The sequence below is a fragment of a genome, unplaced genomic scaffold (assembly GCF_019419815.1).
Source record: "Pyrus x bretschneideri cultivar Hongxiangsu unplaced genomic scaffold, Pyrus_bretschneideri_v1 Contig16, whole genome shotgun sequence".
NCBI classification, from domain to species: Eukaryota; Viridiplantae; Streptophyta; class Magnoliopsida; order Rosales; family Rosaceae; genus Pyrus; species Pyrus x bretschneideri.
In genome coordinates, this window is record NW_025999457.1 from 2,890,939 (window position 1) to 2,906,824 (window position 15,886).

General features: G+C 36.4%; 1 protein-coding gene and 1 long non-coding RNA gene across 6 annotated transcripts in view; one reads left to right on the top strand and one right to left on the bottom strand.

The window, feature by feature from the left end:
• The first annotated feature begins 469 nt into the window (after positions 1-469).
• LOC125475736 lies at positions 470-2,956 on the top strand. Its single transcript, XR_007257149.1, has 3 exons — positions 470-1,129; positions 1,509-2,084; positions 2,162-2,956. It is a non-coding gene; the product is annotated as an uncharacterized LOC125475736 (long non-coding RNA).
• Positions 2,957-3,281: 325 nt separating this feature from the next.
• Positions 3,282-15,886, bottom strand: part of LOC125475728 (disease resistance protein Roq1-like) — a 28,228-nt gene continuing 15,623 nt past the window's right edge. For 2 of the 5 annotated variants that reach the window (XM_048580944.1, XM_048580942.1), the window contains exons 6-8: positions 4,392-5,495; positions 3,730-4,331; positions 3,282-3,564 (exon numbers count right to left, since the gene is read on the bottom strand). In XM_048580944.1, coding sequence (XP_048436901.1) covers positions 3,753-4,331; positions 4,392-5,495 — 1,683 coding nt within the window. In that variant the 3' untranslated portion in view covers positions 3,282-3,564; positions 3,730-3,752. Of the gene's footprint in view, positions 3,565-3,729; positions 4,332-4,391; positions 5,496-15,886 lie in introns of those variants that run through there. The other 3 variants (XM_048580943.1, XM_048580945.1, XM_048580946.1) reach the window with 3 other exon arrangements.

Below are 15,886 nucleotides of genomic sequence, written 5' to 3' on the forward strand. Positions count from 1 at the left end.
AAACACCTCCATTGTATTTCCTGATTATTGTTATAATGTTGTCAACACGATGTATTCCTTGAGCCTTACTTTACCTTCAGAGTACTTTCATACCTAGTTGGACCAACCGAGAAAACGAAATAGACCCTTCGGTGAGCTTATGCATGAAAACATTGGAACTACACATGTGACAATTTCACTCATGATTAAGTTGTGACTCCTACCAAGACTCGTTCATAAACATGATTTGCAATATTGGATCCATATAACTCTTAATTCAATGTTTACTTATCTTAAATGAGAAAATAAAGGAATGAAATAACTTTTTGAGGACATCGATATATTTTTACACTAAGGAGAGGGGAAGTTCAACTAAACACAATGGGTAACCTAATTTGGTATGGAATTTGATTCGCCATCCACGAGATTCGAACCTAAGACCTCTCACTTCCAAGTGAAGAGGAATACCACCAGACCGTAGTACCGAATGACAAGGAATGAAATAACTTAGAAATATGAAAAGTAAGAAAAGAGAACCAGATCAAATGGCCCCCTACTTGATATGCTTCCTAATTTTTGGGTATTTTAAACGAAAAATTATTTTTTCAATTTCTTGCAGATTAGTAAATACAGGAGAAAATTTATATAAATTACATTTGGCATCTGGTAAATCCACTCTGAAATAGACAACTACTTCCAAAATCAATTTTCACTACTAATATAGTTAGTGACATTTCTACTCAATTTAATTCAAACCCTATAATGTAAAATATTGTTGTATCGGTTCGAACGGTTCATCCGGTTAGGTTTGTAGGCTTATTTAGGCCCAAACAAAAGTTGTTTAACAAATGGGCTGAGATCCATTTGCAACCCATACCACGAAGTCCCCGTTTCTTTGTTCCGATTGGAAATTGCAGCCCATTTTCCGGCGATCCAGCATCTCCGATCTTCGTCTTTACGTTTTCATCTTCCTTAACTCCTTCCGAGTTCCAACAATGGCTTCCTGAATCCAGCTCCATCGTCTCCATAGTCAACCTCAAAGATCCCAGAATGGAGCTTGCTCTTTCCATCCTCTTCCTTTCTCTCAACTTCTCCTCTTTTCTTCGTCCTGCTACTGCTAGAGGCGGCCTTCATACTTCCTACCCTCCAGGTCCCCATCTTCTCATCTGTGCTATATATATATATATATATGTATATTAGTATGCATTTTATATTATGCGTTCATTTAGTTTCTTGGTTGTTTTTGGAAGTTGAAAAACTGAGATTACAAGAACCGGAAGTAAATTAAAATATTGTAGTATTTAGTACTTACCAAGCAAAGAGCGATTGCATTAGTGCTTGTCAGCTTGTACTCTGGAGACTTTTAGGAAGAAAGGTTTTTGTAAATTGATTCATCCACATTCATTTTTTTCGCTCATCCAAATTGTTTAACTCAAAAGATACATAGTGTTCATAGGTTTTAATGCTAATGGATTCCTTGATTCGGATGCGGAGAAATTAGTTATTACCAATTCTTTTGTTGTTCACAGGTTGCCCTTTTTGCAAATTATCCATAAAAGTTCTGCACTGAACCATGCTGATTGATAGCTTGATACTAGGGTCTTACTTTCATTCATGGAAAAAGCAAACGATTTGTTTGTTGAACATTTGTCCAGAATAATTTCATTCATTTCCATTAGACTTCTTCCGGCTGTACGTTGGCTTCAGTGTGAGTGTACGTTTTGATCATTATTCAATTTTACCTATGATGCCCAATGTGTTCAGGTTTCTAAATGTTTCTGTTATAGTGTGAAACAAGCATGGTGATGTCAATAGTAGGTCTTAAAGTGTTACTCTAATGTTATGAACATTGCCAATTACTTCTAATATGATTATGGATTTTCGGATGGTGCCTAACAATTATCCCAGAATTTATGCCAACGCTTATTCATTTTTATTTTGCACATATGCTCTTGTCTTTTGATCGAAATTAAATTACAGGAAAGATTATTTGCATGTCCAGACGACGAGACATTCCGGTTCTTACCAAGTGTATATAGTCACTCTCACCACAATATGTCATTGCGCAAGGAATTTGAGGGAGGGATTACGAATCGAGCTTTCTGGTATGATGGCTTGAAACATTACAACTTATTATAGGTATATTTTCCTTCTGTTTGATATTCATCTATTGTTTCTTAAGACACCTGTTGTAGGTACCCTATATATGGAGGCATGCAAGATTGGAACTACAAAAATGGTGGCTGTTTTGAATTGACTTTGGAGATTAGTGATAACAAATGGCCTACTGCTAACGAGGTCAGGCATCAGTTAGGGCGAGTGTGTGCAACCTTTAAATATAAAACGACATTCTTTAGCCAAGTTTATCATGTATATGGGGATACGGTTGCGCCCTTGGTGTAGCTATAGGTCCAATGGACCTCAGGGGGGGTGGGGACGGAACTTTGCATGGTACTAGCTGTTCATATTGTGAATGGCAATATAAAACCACGAATTGTCAATCCATAGTTTGCCTTGCCTTAATTTTTGCATATTGTGAATGGCAATATAAAAGTATTTAAGGATACAGAGAATGCCTGATCCATCCAAAATTTATATAACATATCTAATGTAGCTCTTTAGTGTTATACCCTACTTTTCTTTGTAATTTATGGCAATTTTAGGTTACTTCATTCTTAGATTTTGGTCTTTTCCTGTGTTGAACGTTTTCCCTCATTGCCCTTATTTTATCTCATCTTACTAATCTATGTGGATGATAAACTGAGGCTTCTGTATATGCTTGGGTAAAAACTTAATCTCGTGGAGTTCGAAGAAACAAAAAACAGTTTCCAGGTCTAGCACTGAAGCTGAATATCGGCAGCTTGCATACACTGCCGCTGAGTTGCCTTGGTTATGTTCGTTGTTTAGGGACGTACATTAGAATCTCCTAAGATAACAGATTTGGTGTGATAATCCATTGCCTTAGCATCCAATCCAGTTTTCCACTCAAGAACCAAGCACTTAGAAGTTGATTATCATTATGTCAGGGAGAAGGTGATTAGAGGTGAGCTACTATCTGTCAGCTTGCCGGGGGATGTTAGACCAAGTCAGACTTCTAGTTTCCAGTCATACTCTCAGGTTTGTTATCTGTGTGATTCATCCTTATCTCAACAGAAGTTAAATTTCATAAACTACCGTGTAAATAGGGTTTTGAAAGGGTACGCAAATTCAGCTGAAAACCTACCGTTCTAAGTTTCAGGAAAAATACTCTCAATGCTTAGTTTTTGCATCACCAAAGCCAAGTTTTAATCAAAGCAAAGTTGTTGAGCAAAAAGTGTTGTTTCCTTAGCAACGTTTCTGTTTCTGGACTACAAGTTTGCATTGGTTACAAAATCAGACAGAAACAAATCAATTTCTGCCAGAGTAAAGAAGTTTGAATTCAATCCCTGGTGTACATGTTAATGCTAATGGCGTCTTCAGAAAATGAACCTTAAGATTTGGACTGACAGAGCGGCCCCCATGGCGTTGCGAGTTTCCAAGGTACTCACTTGCTGCATTAGGCAAGATGATCAGATTGTTAATCAATCTTCTTAATGCCCAAGTAATCTGCAAAAGTGTTTATACATCAACATTCTTATCCACTCTGCCCTTTCAGTAAATAAAGCCATCTTAATATATAGCTCGAGAGATCGATTACATTGACTAAGATGTCTAAACAAAAAATAATTTTGATGACAATCATGCTGAAGTGATGAATCGATGGTTACTTACTTGCATTTTTTGTGACATGGTGACTAGTTACAACGCCTTTTGCAAATTTGTTCTGTGTCGTTGAAGCTAGCACTTCCGGGTCCACTTAGAGCTGCCTCGTCACGATATTCGCATGTTCGTTTCAGTAGTTTTTGGTTGAGTTCTTTCAAATCTTGCTCGTACACCAAACAAGCCCCACACTTCTTCACCATATTCAAGTTTGCTTTTAGTTCTCTCCAACCACCATCAAAAAAGACAATTCTGAATAAAACCTGTACTTGATGACAATCTTCACGAGGCAAACAATATTGACTAGGAAAATAAAATAACCAAAGGTTTTCTGACACAAGAGACGGTAATAATGAGGTAGACGGTAATAATAAGGCAGCAAAAGGGTATTCTGGGCCAAGTATTTCAGGGCTAAGTTTCACTGAACAGTGAAATCTGAAAGGACCATGAGGAAGCTCCACATTTTGTAAAGGGTATTGAAAAACAACACACAAGGCAATCCCAAGCCAGTTGGTACATGATGGTGGAGGAAGCACCACATTTATTGAATGTTCCACACTCTGATTATTGAACCACTTTGGAATTTCACTTCCAGGGATTACAATTTTCGATCCCTGTAGCAGAAGAAAGATCAATTATTTAGAGAGAGAGAGAGAGAGAGAGAGAGAGAGTACCTGAATGACAGATTTCAGAAAGCTATTAATCAAGTCTTCATCTGCAACCAATGCAATGCAATTCCGGCAAGTGACACTAGCATCATACAAATTGAATGCACCTGACAAACTTCGTAAGGAAGTGCAATTGTCCAGGTCTACCCTTAATCCTCTGTTTGATGGAAGAGGTGGCAATTTTTGAAGGCTTTTACACCCCTCCAGATGAAGATCCCTAAGCTTAGAAAGGTGTCTAATGCTTTCAGGTAGACTGACGAAATTATTTCTGCTGAGAGACAATGTTATCAATAAGGACAAGCAGCCAATATCATCAGGGATATCCCCCTCCTGGAGATTACAATCGTATAGATCTAAGTACTCCAAAGAGCATAAACGATTTAGAGAAGACAACACCAAACGCCAACAAGGAGGAGGATCAGGCCGACTCTTTTCAAGTCCAAATAAGCGGCGAAGGCCCCACCCATCCCTTGCTTTACCATCTGATCCACAAGTGGCTTTAACATTATTCATCCAAACCATGTCATAATTTCTCGTAAATGTTAGACCTGTGAGTTTTTTCATACCCACAAACGGCTTTGTCATAGTGGGTCCCACTCTAAGCCGCCATAAGTGATCCATGTCTCCTGGGAGTTTGTCAATCTTGGAGCATCCAGTCACATCGAGCTCTGCAAGAGACTTCAAATTACAAATAGCCCTTGGAAGGTACAAGAGATTTTTGCAATTCCATAGAAGCAAATACCTAAGGCCAACCGCATGTCCAATTGATGAAGGTATTTTCTCGATCGCAGTCTTGCTTAACTTGAGGAAGTATAAATTCTTCATCTGCTCCCCAAATTCTGGAATCGTTTTCACATTTGAGCAGCCATCAAGATCGAAAATTCCAAGAGAATCCATTTCAACCTTACTTGGGAGGCTCTTAATGCTTTTACAGCCATCAAGTTGCAAAACTTTAAGTCTTTTGAGGACTGCAATAGACGGATGTATCTCAACTAAATTCTTACAAGCGGAAAGATACAACTCCTCAAGATTCGGAAGACCACTGAAATCTAGGGTACTCTTCAATTTATTGGAGTTGCTAAGATCGATATGTTTCAAGTTGGGCAAGTCCTGTACAACACCACCGATAAGGTTCATATCATATACTTAGCTTCCACAACCTTAAAGTTTATTCAAAATAATAAATAAATAAATATATGATTATTTTGTAAATTAAATAGCATTTATTCTCAATGAATATGGAATAAATTTGGAACTTTGGGATTGTACAATAAAAAAATGTCAAGGGTTCCTTGTTTTTAAAACTCAAGAAAAATTAAATAACATGTCTATTATTTTTTAAAATAATGTGTTAAAATATCATTGGACAAACTCAAAATGTGAGTATTGACTAGTGAGTAACCAATATTATCTTTTGTTCATAACTACTCTTACCACTTTTCCCCCCAAAAAACGAACAAGATTGCTCTTACGCATCTCAAGTTTACCAAGCAAGTGCGGGCGAAAGCTTGTTGGAAGAAAATTAGAAGGATACCAACTCCAATTTATAATTCTCAAGGAACATGGAAGAGATTTGGGGCCTGAAGAAAAGATCAAATTATTGAATTCCAAAAACCTCAGTCTCTCCATCTTAGAGAAGGCTTCACAATTCCACTGGGGCACCTCTTCTATGTTGGACAAGCGTAAGGATATGGCTTCAATTGCTGCCGTTCCCTAACAATTAAGAAAAAAAGGACAAATTAATTTCACATTCAAGTCTAATATAATTTCAAAAGAAATCAATATCTTCTTCCAAACTTGGTATTTAACTTCTTACCTTATTCTTCCTAAATATCTGATCGATGTCATCGTAAAGCCACAACCTAGTGCGCTGACCAGGCTCTTTAGACTCTCGACGAACAATTTCACGTGCCATATCTTGTATCAAGTCATGCATCCATATACATTCGCTGCGATCTTGATAGAGGAGAGATCTCTCAATTAGTACATCTATCATAGTACTACTAGAAATTCCAAAAGAAATATCTAGTGTTTCAATTACTTTCTTTCTGTACTTCCCTTTGTGGAGACATGCAACCTCAAGAAAAATGCTCTTCTCCATCTCTTCTAGTTCATCATAACTTATTTTAAGTTTATGAATAATTTCTGTATTAGGAATTTTTGATAGATTATCCCGTGTACTATTCCAAAAATCTAGCCCTCTCTTAAACAATGCCGACCCAAAAGTTTTAAGAGCTAATGGAAGGCCTCCAGCATATTTAATGAAACACTCAGACAGTTCCAAAAACCCATCCTCGGGCATATTTTTCTTAAAGGCATGCAGGCTAAACAGTGCAAGAGCCTCATCATCATTTAACACCTCAACATTATGACATAATGTTATGCCATGCTCGACTAGCAGACGTTCATTTCTAGTTGTAATGATAATTCTGCTTCCCATGCCAAACCAATCTTCCTTTCCAGCTAGTACTTGTAGTTGGTTTATGTGATCCACATCATCAAGTACAAGAAGAACCTTTTTGTTGTGTAAGCACTTCTTAATGAAAATGATTCCGTGCTCTTCATCCCAAATTTCTTCGATCTTTTCCCTCAACACCGGGAAAAGAAGTCTTTTTTGAAGATCAACGTTAGAAACCTCTCTAACGTTGCCGAGAAAGCAGTGAACTTCAAAATGATGGAAGATTCTATCATAAACAAGCTTAGCAAGGGTTGTCTTACCAATGCCACCCATCCCCGTTATCCCTATAAAGCGAACATCATTGACATCATGAGCTAACAACGAACTTAGTTGCTCAAGCCCAAAATTAACCCCAACCAACTCCTGTGGGGAATCTAACAATGGGAATGTAGCTTGTACTTTCCTCCACACACTTTTGACGAGTTGTTGTATAATCTCACTTTCACTCCTACATGGTATGAAATAACCAATAAAAAAAAACATAAATGAAGCATCCAATTTTGACTCTACTAAGACATGGGAAATTAAAGTTGTTCATGCATACTTACTTAGATTCCTTCGAGTGCCAACCACAAATTTTGGACACTTTTTTTAGATCAGCTTTCCATTGGACCACCTTCTCTTTATCTTCGGTACTGCTCGAATTTTGTTCATGCTTCGTAAAGGCTTCGGCAAAACATCCCCGTTGATTTCCGACGTCAGATGGATCTGTCTGATAAAAGACCGGCAGAACTGAGTTCCTGGATTCCATGCATCGAAGAATGGCTGTAAGTTCGTCCAAGCACCATTTGGAAGAAGCATAGTTCGGTGAGAGAACAACAATTGCAATATGCGATTCTTTGATCGCACTTGGGAGCTCAAGATGAATACTTGTTCCTCCTTCAAGCTCTCGATCGTCCATGAAAGTCGTAATTCCTTGGCACTTGGACAATTCATGGTGTAAATGGGATACAAAGCCCCTGCGGGTGTCTACACCCCTGAAACTCAAAAACACATCATACTTCCATAAAGAAGCTGATTCATTCAAAAGAAAAGATGCAGAGGCTCTTTGGGTGCTCAATGCCATAGGAAAAACAGTTGCTGCAAATTGGGTGCTGCACATATGAAACAGGAACTGAATGAACAAGTAAAAAGAATAGAAGATCCATGTTCTAAAATTCAAAAAAACAAAATTTGAAACTTCAAATGTATTTTTGATAATTTACGAGATGCAATTTTTATACGTAATTACAGGGACTCACTCTAGTCAGATATTTGACCGTGTCAACACATATTTGACAATTTGATTTGATCTTACAGTCCAGGTAACTCAGTTTAAGTAGTTGATCATATTCAGTTACCGGAAAATGGATCCTGCAAACAAAAACAGTAGTCAATGAACAAGTAAAACAAAAACGAGCAGTGAAACGAAAATAGAAACTTTAAAGTTGTTTCAGTAATTGAAAACGTATATTAAGCAAAAGATACGAAGGACTCAGAAAAAAAATATCAGAAAAACAAAATACATGATCAGCAGAGACTTACACAGGCAGAGAGAAGTGACAAATGGCAATGAAAGTAGCAGAACAATGACACTGAAAACTCCCACAGCAAAGTCGTAGGAAGAGAGGAAATTGAGATAGAGGTAGAAAAGGAAACAAATTGAAGAGAGATGGACAGCCGAGTGGATCTACAGGAACTGATGGTGGTAATATTGCTGTGCAATATAAATCTCCCTGGAAGAAGCAACAAGGAAGTTTCCCCTGCAAGAACCGTCCACTTTCTACTATTCGTTCAAGAGAAAAAGCTAAAGGGAAGAAGATAACAGGTAGTCTTATTTTTAATTAACTTTCAAGTTTTGATCACGCTAACCCTCACGCTTACTGTTGAATTTAGTGGCTCTGCCACATTCCGATTGGGCCGTTTGTTTTGACTAAAGCTCATTAGTTGGCTGTTAAAGCCACGTGATTGCCTTGTTCAAGGCAGCAAGCAGCCAAGATTATTTAGTAGGGTGTGCTATTCACAAATCATTTTTACTTTTCACATACATTTTTTATTTTTGATTGTTAAAACGAATAAATTGAAAAAGATCTAAGAATAGAAATTAATAAGGAGTTTGTGAGAAGTTAAAAGGGGTGTGGATATCACACCCTTTATTTAGGCCACTAACTTTGACTTCGGAATGGATCTTTTTTGTGAGGATTTAGAATTTGTAAATCATATTTGTTTATCGTATATCGTGTGATCATAAATTATTTTAATTAATTTGTATTTAAAATTAAACATAAATATTACTTGACAAAATCTAATCGTATACATACAATAAACAGACAGAATTTACAGATTTCTATTATCCCCACAAAAAAATCCGGATAGGATCTTGGCTAACTTTGACTCACGCTAGTTGATTGGCTGTTTAGCTCCATGTGAAAGCCACGTGATGCGTATATTCAAGGCATGAATTCCTATTGGCCTTAAATCGTTTCAAATGGCCATGAATTCCTACCGCCATGAATTCTAAACAATTGGTAGTGGTCCCAGAAATAAAAGCGAAGCCATAGCAAATGGCCACTTATCTTGGTGATAGAAAGGAGTTGAATTTTTACACAACGTCGTGAGTTTGAATACCATTAATGATTAATTTATTTTTACAAGTAATCCTTTACAATAATGATAAAAAAAATGTTGAATTTTTATATGACGATATGAATTCATGCTCCGTTGATAATTAATCTAATATTTAATTTAATAAAATTTCTCGTTAGACAGAAAAATGAAACGGTCAAACAATCTTTGTTTAATCGCGTAGGCCGATACTTACTGTTGGATTTAATAGCTCCATGTGAAAGCCGCGTGATGACTATGTAAAGGCAGCAAGCGGCAATATTTTAAGACATTGGATGCTTTTCTTTTGATGGTAGTGGCGGTGGTGTCCTCAAGGTTTAGAGTGGGTTATAATGTCACATGGTGAAATATTCTTTTTTATGAAACAGGAACATCAAAATAATGATGTAATTAATCTCTTCCGTGTTATCATATCATAAAATTAAAATACGATGCAAATTCTGTCTGTTTATTTTTTAATAAACACACCGCTCTACCTCTTCGGTGCAATGTAAACTTCACTAAAAGAAGCTACAAAGAAATTCCCATGCAAAAACTGTACACTACCCAATTCTTGTTCAAGAGAAAAAGCTGAAGGGAACATATTATGAAACCTTAATTTTTAGCAAGTCATTAATCACACGTACTACCAAAGTGAAAGGACAAATTGTTTTTATTTTATTTTTTAATAAAGGATATTATATACATTAAGGGAGAAGAATGATGAGCTTAGTCTTACAATATGTTAGTAATGATGTGATTTAAATTCGTCTTTGACTAGAATAGAACCTAATAATTCTCACTTACAAATAAATATGAATATCACTAGATTGTAGTACTAATGTTGCAAGGACAAATTGTTTTCCACAAGAAGAAGGGTGGGAGACCGACTATGAGAAAATTTCCGGGAAGATTCCATGTTGGGACGTGTTATCTTTCATCACCTTCTCTCCTCACCAAAGAGATTGGGTGCAATATTTCTAAGCAAGTTCCCAACTTTCTTCTAAGAAAATATTTCTTAGAAATATCAAGGAAATTCCCATGCAAGAGTTGTACACTTTCCAATATTTGTTAAAGAGAAAAAGCTGTAGGGAAACATATTATGAAACCTTAATTTATTAGCACGCCATCAATCACATGCACTACCAAAGTGAAAGGAGAATTTTTTTTTTTTTTTTTTTTTTAATAAACGATATTATCTACACTAAAAATTAAAAAATATGATTAAACTTACAATAGGTTAGCAATAATATGGTTTAAATTCATTTTTGACGAGAATCAAAAAATTCTCACTGACAAATAAAGATGAATACTATAATATCGTAACGCTAATGTCGCAAGGACAAATTGTTTTCCACAAAAAAAGAGGTGGGAGACCGCCTATGGGAAAATTTCCGGGAAGATTCCTTGTAGGTACATGTTATATTTCTTTACCTTTCCTCTCCTCACCAAAGTCATTGGGTGCAGTATTTCTGAGTAAGTTCCCAACTTTCTTCTAAGAAAAGATTTCATGTCTCTTTGTAACTTTTCTCATTGGGTGCAATATTTCATCCACTATGAAACTTTTCTCATCCTTTTTGGGACCGTTCTGCAGTGCCTGAGCGAGCAGGTCGAAGAACTCTTTGATCCAGTATAGCCCTGACTCAAGGGCTCACCAAATTTATTCCCAGTCAGCTGCAATTGATAAGTGTTTTCGATTGTGGTATGAAATCTGAAGCCTAAGTAGTATTTGAAACAAATTTAATCCAAACTTATTTATGACATATTGAATCATCAAGAGCAGGATTCATGTACCCTTCCTTATACAGAACTTAAATACGAGTTTGTTTGCCTTTCAACATTTATTCAGAAATTTGGAAAAATAATCGAATAATATTTAAATTAGATGATCAAACCAAGAAAGTAAATCAAGGGAATCGGTGGTCGTTTGTTTGCGACTCAATACTAGAAGCTGAATTGTGTCATTATTTTAACAAAGTTGATTAACAATGCAATAAAAAAGAATAATTAACCATTGAGATCGATCCAAATCATGAATATTGACACGCAATGCATTAGGTGTTGGTAAAGGAGCCTTACACGTGTCCAGAGTTTTTGACATTTCTCGGTCGGCCATCTTGATGTTGATGACCTCTAACTAAAGCCAAACCTCAGTAGTTTTAACAAGAGTGGACGGCTGAAGATAACACCGTGCATGATGCAGTTGCTGAAGAATTAACTTCAGTCTTTGCAAGCAAGAGCAATAGTTGGAATAACTCAATTTGATGGCTACATTCAATTGGGTGAGGGTTGGGAGGAGGATCCTCTTCGGATGGGAAAGAGATGGACAGCCGAATACACAGGCAGAATAAATTGACGATGGCAAAGAAAGAAGAAAAATCACACCGAAAATTCTCACAGAAAAGTTGTAGCAAGAGAGGAAATTGAGAGAGGAGGAAAGGAAACAAATGGGAAAGAGATGGACAGCCGAGTACTACTTCTACTGGTTGTTGTGGTGGGGACCACACGGTTTAGTGTTGGTGATAGACTGATAGTGGCAGATGGTGAATTGTTTCGTCAAGTTAGTATATGACTGTTTACCTAAGTAGAAGTAAAAGGTGGAATAGTAACTATGAGAAATTATCAGGAAGCTTCCTTGGGACGTGTTATGTTTCTTTACCTTTTCTCACCAAAGCAATTGGATGCAAGCCTTCTTTCTCTCTAAGTTCCCAGCATTCTTATCAGAATATATATATATATATATATATATATATATTCATGTCTCTTTGATATGTACCGTTAATTCGTTTGTTACCAATGTAAAAAGGTGAAGAATTAAAGCTGAGGTTTGATGTAACCATACATGGGCATGAGAAAACTTTCGGTTTGGTTAATTTCAATTTCAGGTTTTTATCATACTAACCAACAGTTAATCGATCTTTGTTTGATCGTTTTGGCCAATGGTCGTTATTTTTAATCAAAAAGGCTAAATATAGTTCCGTCCAAAATTATAGCATGCAAAAATTTATTTTTAAATAAATAGTATCATGTCATATTCATATACTATTTTCAACTAAATAATAGTCCCACAATAATTTATTAGTTTTAAGTTTAAATTTATTGATTAATTTAGTTAAACTACTGTTGGATGTCTTCAAATCTAATTAAACTAAGAGGAGGGGCTACATTTGACTAGCATGATGCCCTTTGGCCAAATTATAGCTTAATGAGCTCTGTAAAATTATAATCTGGTCATCGGTTAGATATGAGTTTTTGGCAAATCATGTCTTTTTTTGCTTTTAGACATTTAGCCTTCTCTATTAGAGATGACTTACTATTGGATTTTGTGGGTCTGGCTCATTCCGGTTGGGCCCTTTATTTTTACTCAAGCCAATTGATTGGTTGTTGCCACTTAATATTATGGTTTAGTGGTATTCCTCTTTATTTGTAAGTGTGAGGTTTTATGTTCTATTCTTGCAAAAACTGAATTTTGAACTATATTATTACTAACCTATTGTGAGGTTTAATCTATTTTTCTCAATTCTTAAAATAAATAATATTGTTTGTCAAAAAAAAAAAATTGATTGGCTGTTTTAATAGCTCAATGTGAAGGCCACGTGATGACTATGTTAAAAGGCAGCAAGTAGCCAATAATACAAGGAGTTGGATTGTCTGTTGTTTCATTTTCATACTCTTCGCATGTTTTTCTGTTTGTGTGGTCACGATTAAGTCACGTCAACATTTTATATTTTTATTATTTATTATTTTATTATTTTTATAAAAAATTAATATAAAATGTTGACGTGTCTTAACCATGACCATACATCATAAGGCATAATAAATATATAGAAATAGAATTTTATTATTTATTATTTTATTATTTTTATAAAAAATTAATATAAAATGTTGACGTGTCTTAACCAAGACCATACATCATAAGGCATAATAAATATATAGAAATATAAGGGCAGACAATGCACCTCTATAATACAAGGCACTAGATGCTTTTCTTTTGGTTCCCATCAGCAAAATGAAAGGCAGCCTAAGCCTTTCTCGTTTCTGAAAAAAAACAGAGAAAGACAGCCCCGGGTGCTTCCAGTGGCAGTAGGGGTGTTGGCCACAACACGGTTTAGTGTGGGTCATAGTGTTAGATTGTGATTTTTTATTTTATTTTATTTTATTTTTTTGACAAAGAAAAGTTAATATGATCGTTTACCTGAAGTAGGAGCAAAAGAATAAAATATTTAGGATGGTCTTTGGTAAGGTATACTGTTATAGCCGTTATATTTTGATATTTCTATTTTTAAATAAAAATTTAATAGTTAAAATGATAGAATAGAAGCTATAGATAAGAAATGGTAAACAATTAGAAATACTTGCTCACTCTTTCTTTATTTGAAACGGGAACGTCAAAATAGTGGTGTAATTAATTTATTACGTGCTATCAAGTCACAAAGTTAAAATACAATGTGAAGTGGGAATAAATTTGAGCCACGCTACTCTAAAGTTTCTGTGCAATGTAAGTCTCCTTGAAAGAAGCACCAAGGAAATCTCCATGCAAGAAATCGAGAGATCTGGCCTACTGATTGGTGTGCAAGATAAATCATGGCCGTTGGTTATGTGTGAAGGGTCAGAACAATGAATTAATAAAGATCGTTGGATTAAATTTATGCGGCCTAGATCTCTTGTTCCTAAGCTCCCGGAGCGGATCCGTTCCCACTTGTTTAAGAGGAAAAGCTAAAGGATAAACGTCAACACATGTACTACCAAAGTTAAAGGAGAAGGATTTTCCAGATAAAAAAAAAAATGGTGAAAAACTAACCATGAGAAATTTCCAGGAAGCTTCGTTGTTGGGACGTGTTATCTTTCGTCAGCTTTTCTCACCAAACCGATTGGATGCGAGACTTCAGACTTCTCGTAAGTTCCCAACTTTCTTATTATAATATATTCATGTCTCCTTAATTATGTTCCGTTAATTCGTTTGTTCTGACCCTTAATAATGTGAAAAAGAAATTAAAGAAATAATGTAGCCAATAATAGTACAAGGCAGTGGATGGTTTTCTTTTGGTTCCCATCAGCACAGAGAAAAAGAAAGGCAGCCAACGCCTTCCGGTTCCGAGAAAGATGGACACTTGGACGTTCATCTGTTGGTAGTGGTGGTGGTGGTGACCACACGGTTTAGTGTGGGTCATAGTGTCAGATGATGAATTATCTTTTTACAGAGAAAAGTTAGTATGATTGTTTGGATGACCTAATCAAGTAAAAGAATAAAAAATTTAGGTTGGTTTGTAGGGTGTTATGTCTGTTATATTTTGATATTTGTATTTTTACATAAAGATTTAATAGTTAAAATATTCAAAATATTTTATATTCTCGAGTACCGTAAAAATTTCGTATACAAAACAAGAGATGACACATCTCAAATTACTTTTCATATACTTTTTATTAACTTTTATGCGTTGATCTTCTTCAATTCATTTGATTTGACAGCTGAAAATTAAAAGAATGTGTGTGAAGTAAAATGGAATGTGTAAATATTACATTCCACAAAACAATTGGTAATGGTCCAAAAAAAGAAAGAGAAGTTATGGTTAAACGTCGCTCAATCCTTTTTCTTTACGTGAAACGTGAGTACCAAGATAATAGTGTAATTAATCTATTAAGTGTTATCCTGTCACAATGTTAAAAAATGGAGATAAATATGAGTCACACCTAACGTTTTTTTTTTTTTTTTTTTTTTTTTTTGAACACCAGTTACCATATCATAAAAAGCCTACAGAGAGGCAAACAAACATACAATTAACACGCAGTGACAAGGGGTAAACCACAAAAACCCCTCCACCAAGTAGAGGCGTCACCCCCGGCACCACCAAAACAAATTAATGAGGACAAGGTAGCCCGTCATTATTCAATACAAAGACCAACGAAGATGGAGGCCTAACGACCCAAACGACATCACTCATCTCCGTAAAACTACCCGATGCAATCTTGTGAGCCACGCCATTAGCAGAACAAGGCACCCAAGACCATCGGCAATCAAGGAACTTCCCCCCCAGCTGTTTAACCCGAGCCAGCACCGGGAATGCCTCCCAACTACCCCTAGACAGCGAGCTAGATAAACAATTAATCGCTTCAAGGGAGTCCGACTCAAGAATTACATACCTTACACCCAAGACTTCACCGAGCTGGCACCCGTGCAACAACGCATAAGCCTCCGCTGCAGCAGCAGAAGGAGCAGATATAGCATACCGCGCTGCAGCCACGAATTTTCTCTCCATGTCCCGCGCAATCAATCCAACAAATCCCATCTTTGAGGCCTTGGACCAACTAGCATCCACATTAATCTTCACAAAAGGAGAGGCCGGAGCACACCACCGCGCCACCTGGGTACCCCTCCTCCCGTCACCCCCTCCCCTCACCCCAGCCATAGCCTTAGCACCAAAAAACGAGCTCATAGCCGCAGAAACATCAGCCAAGACTT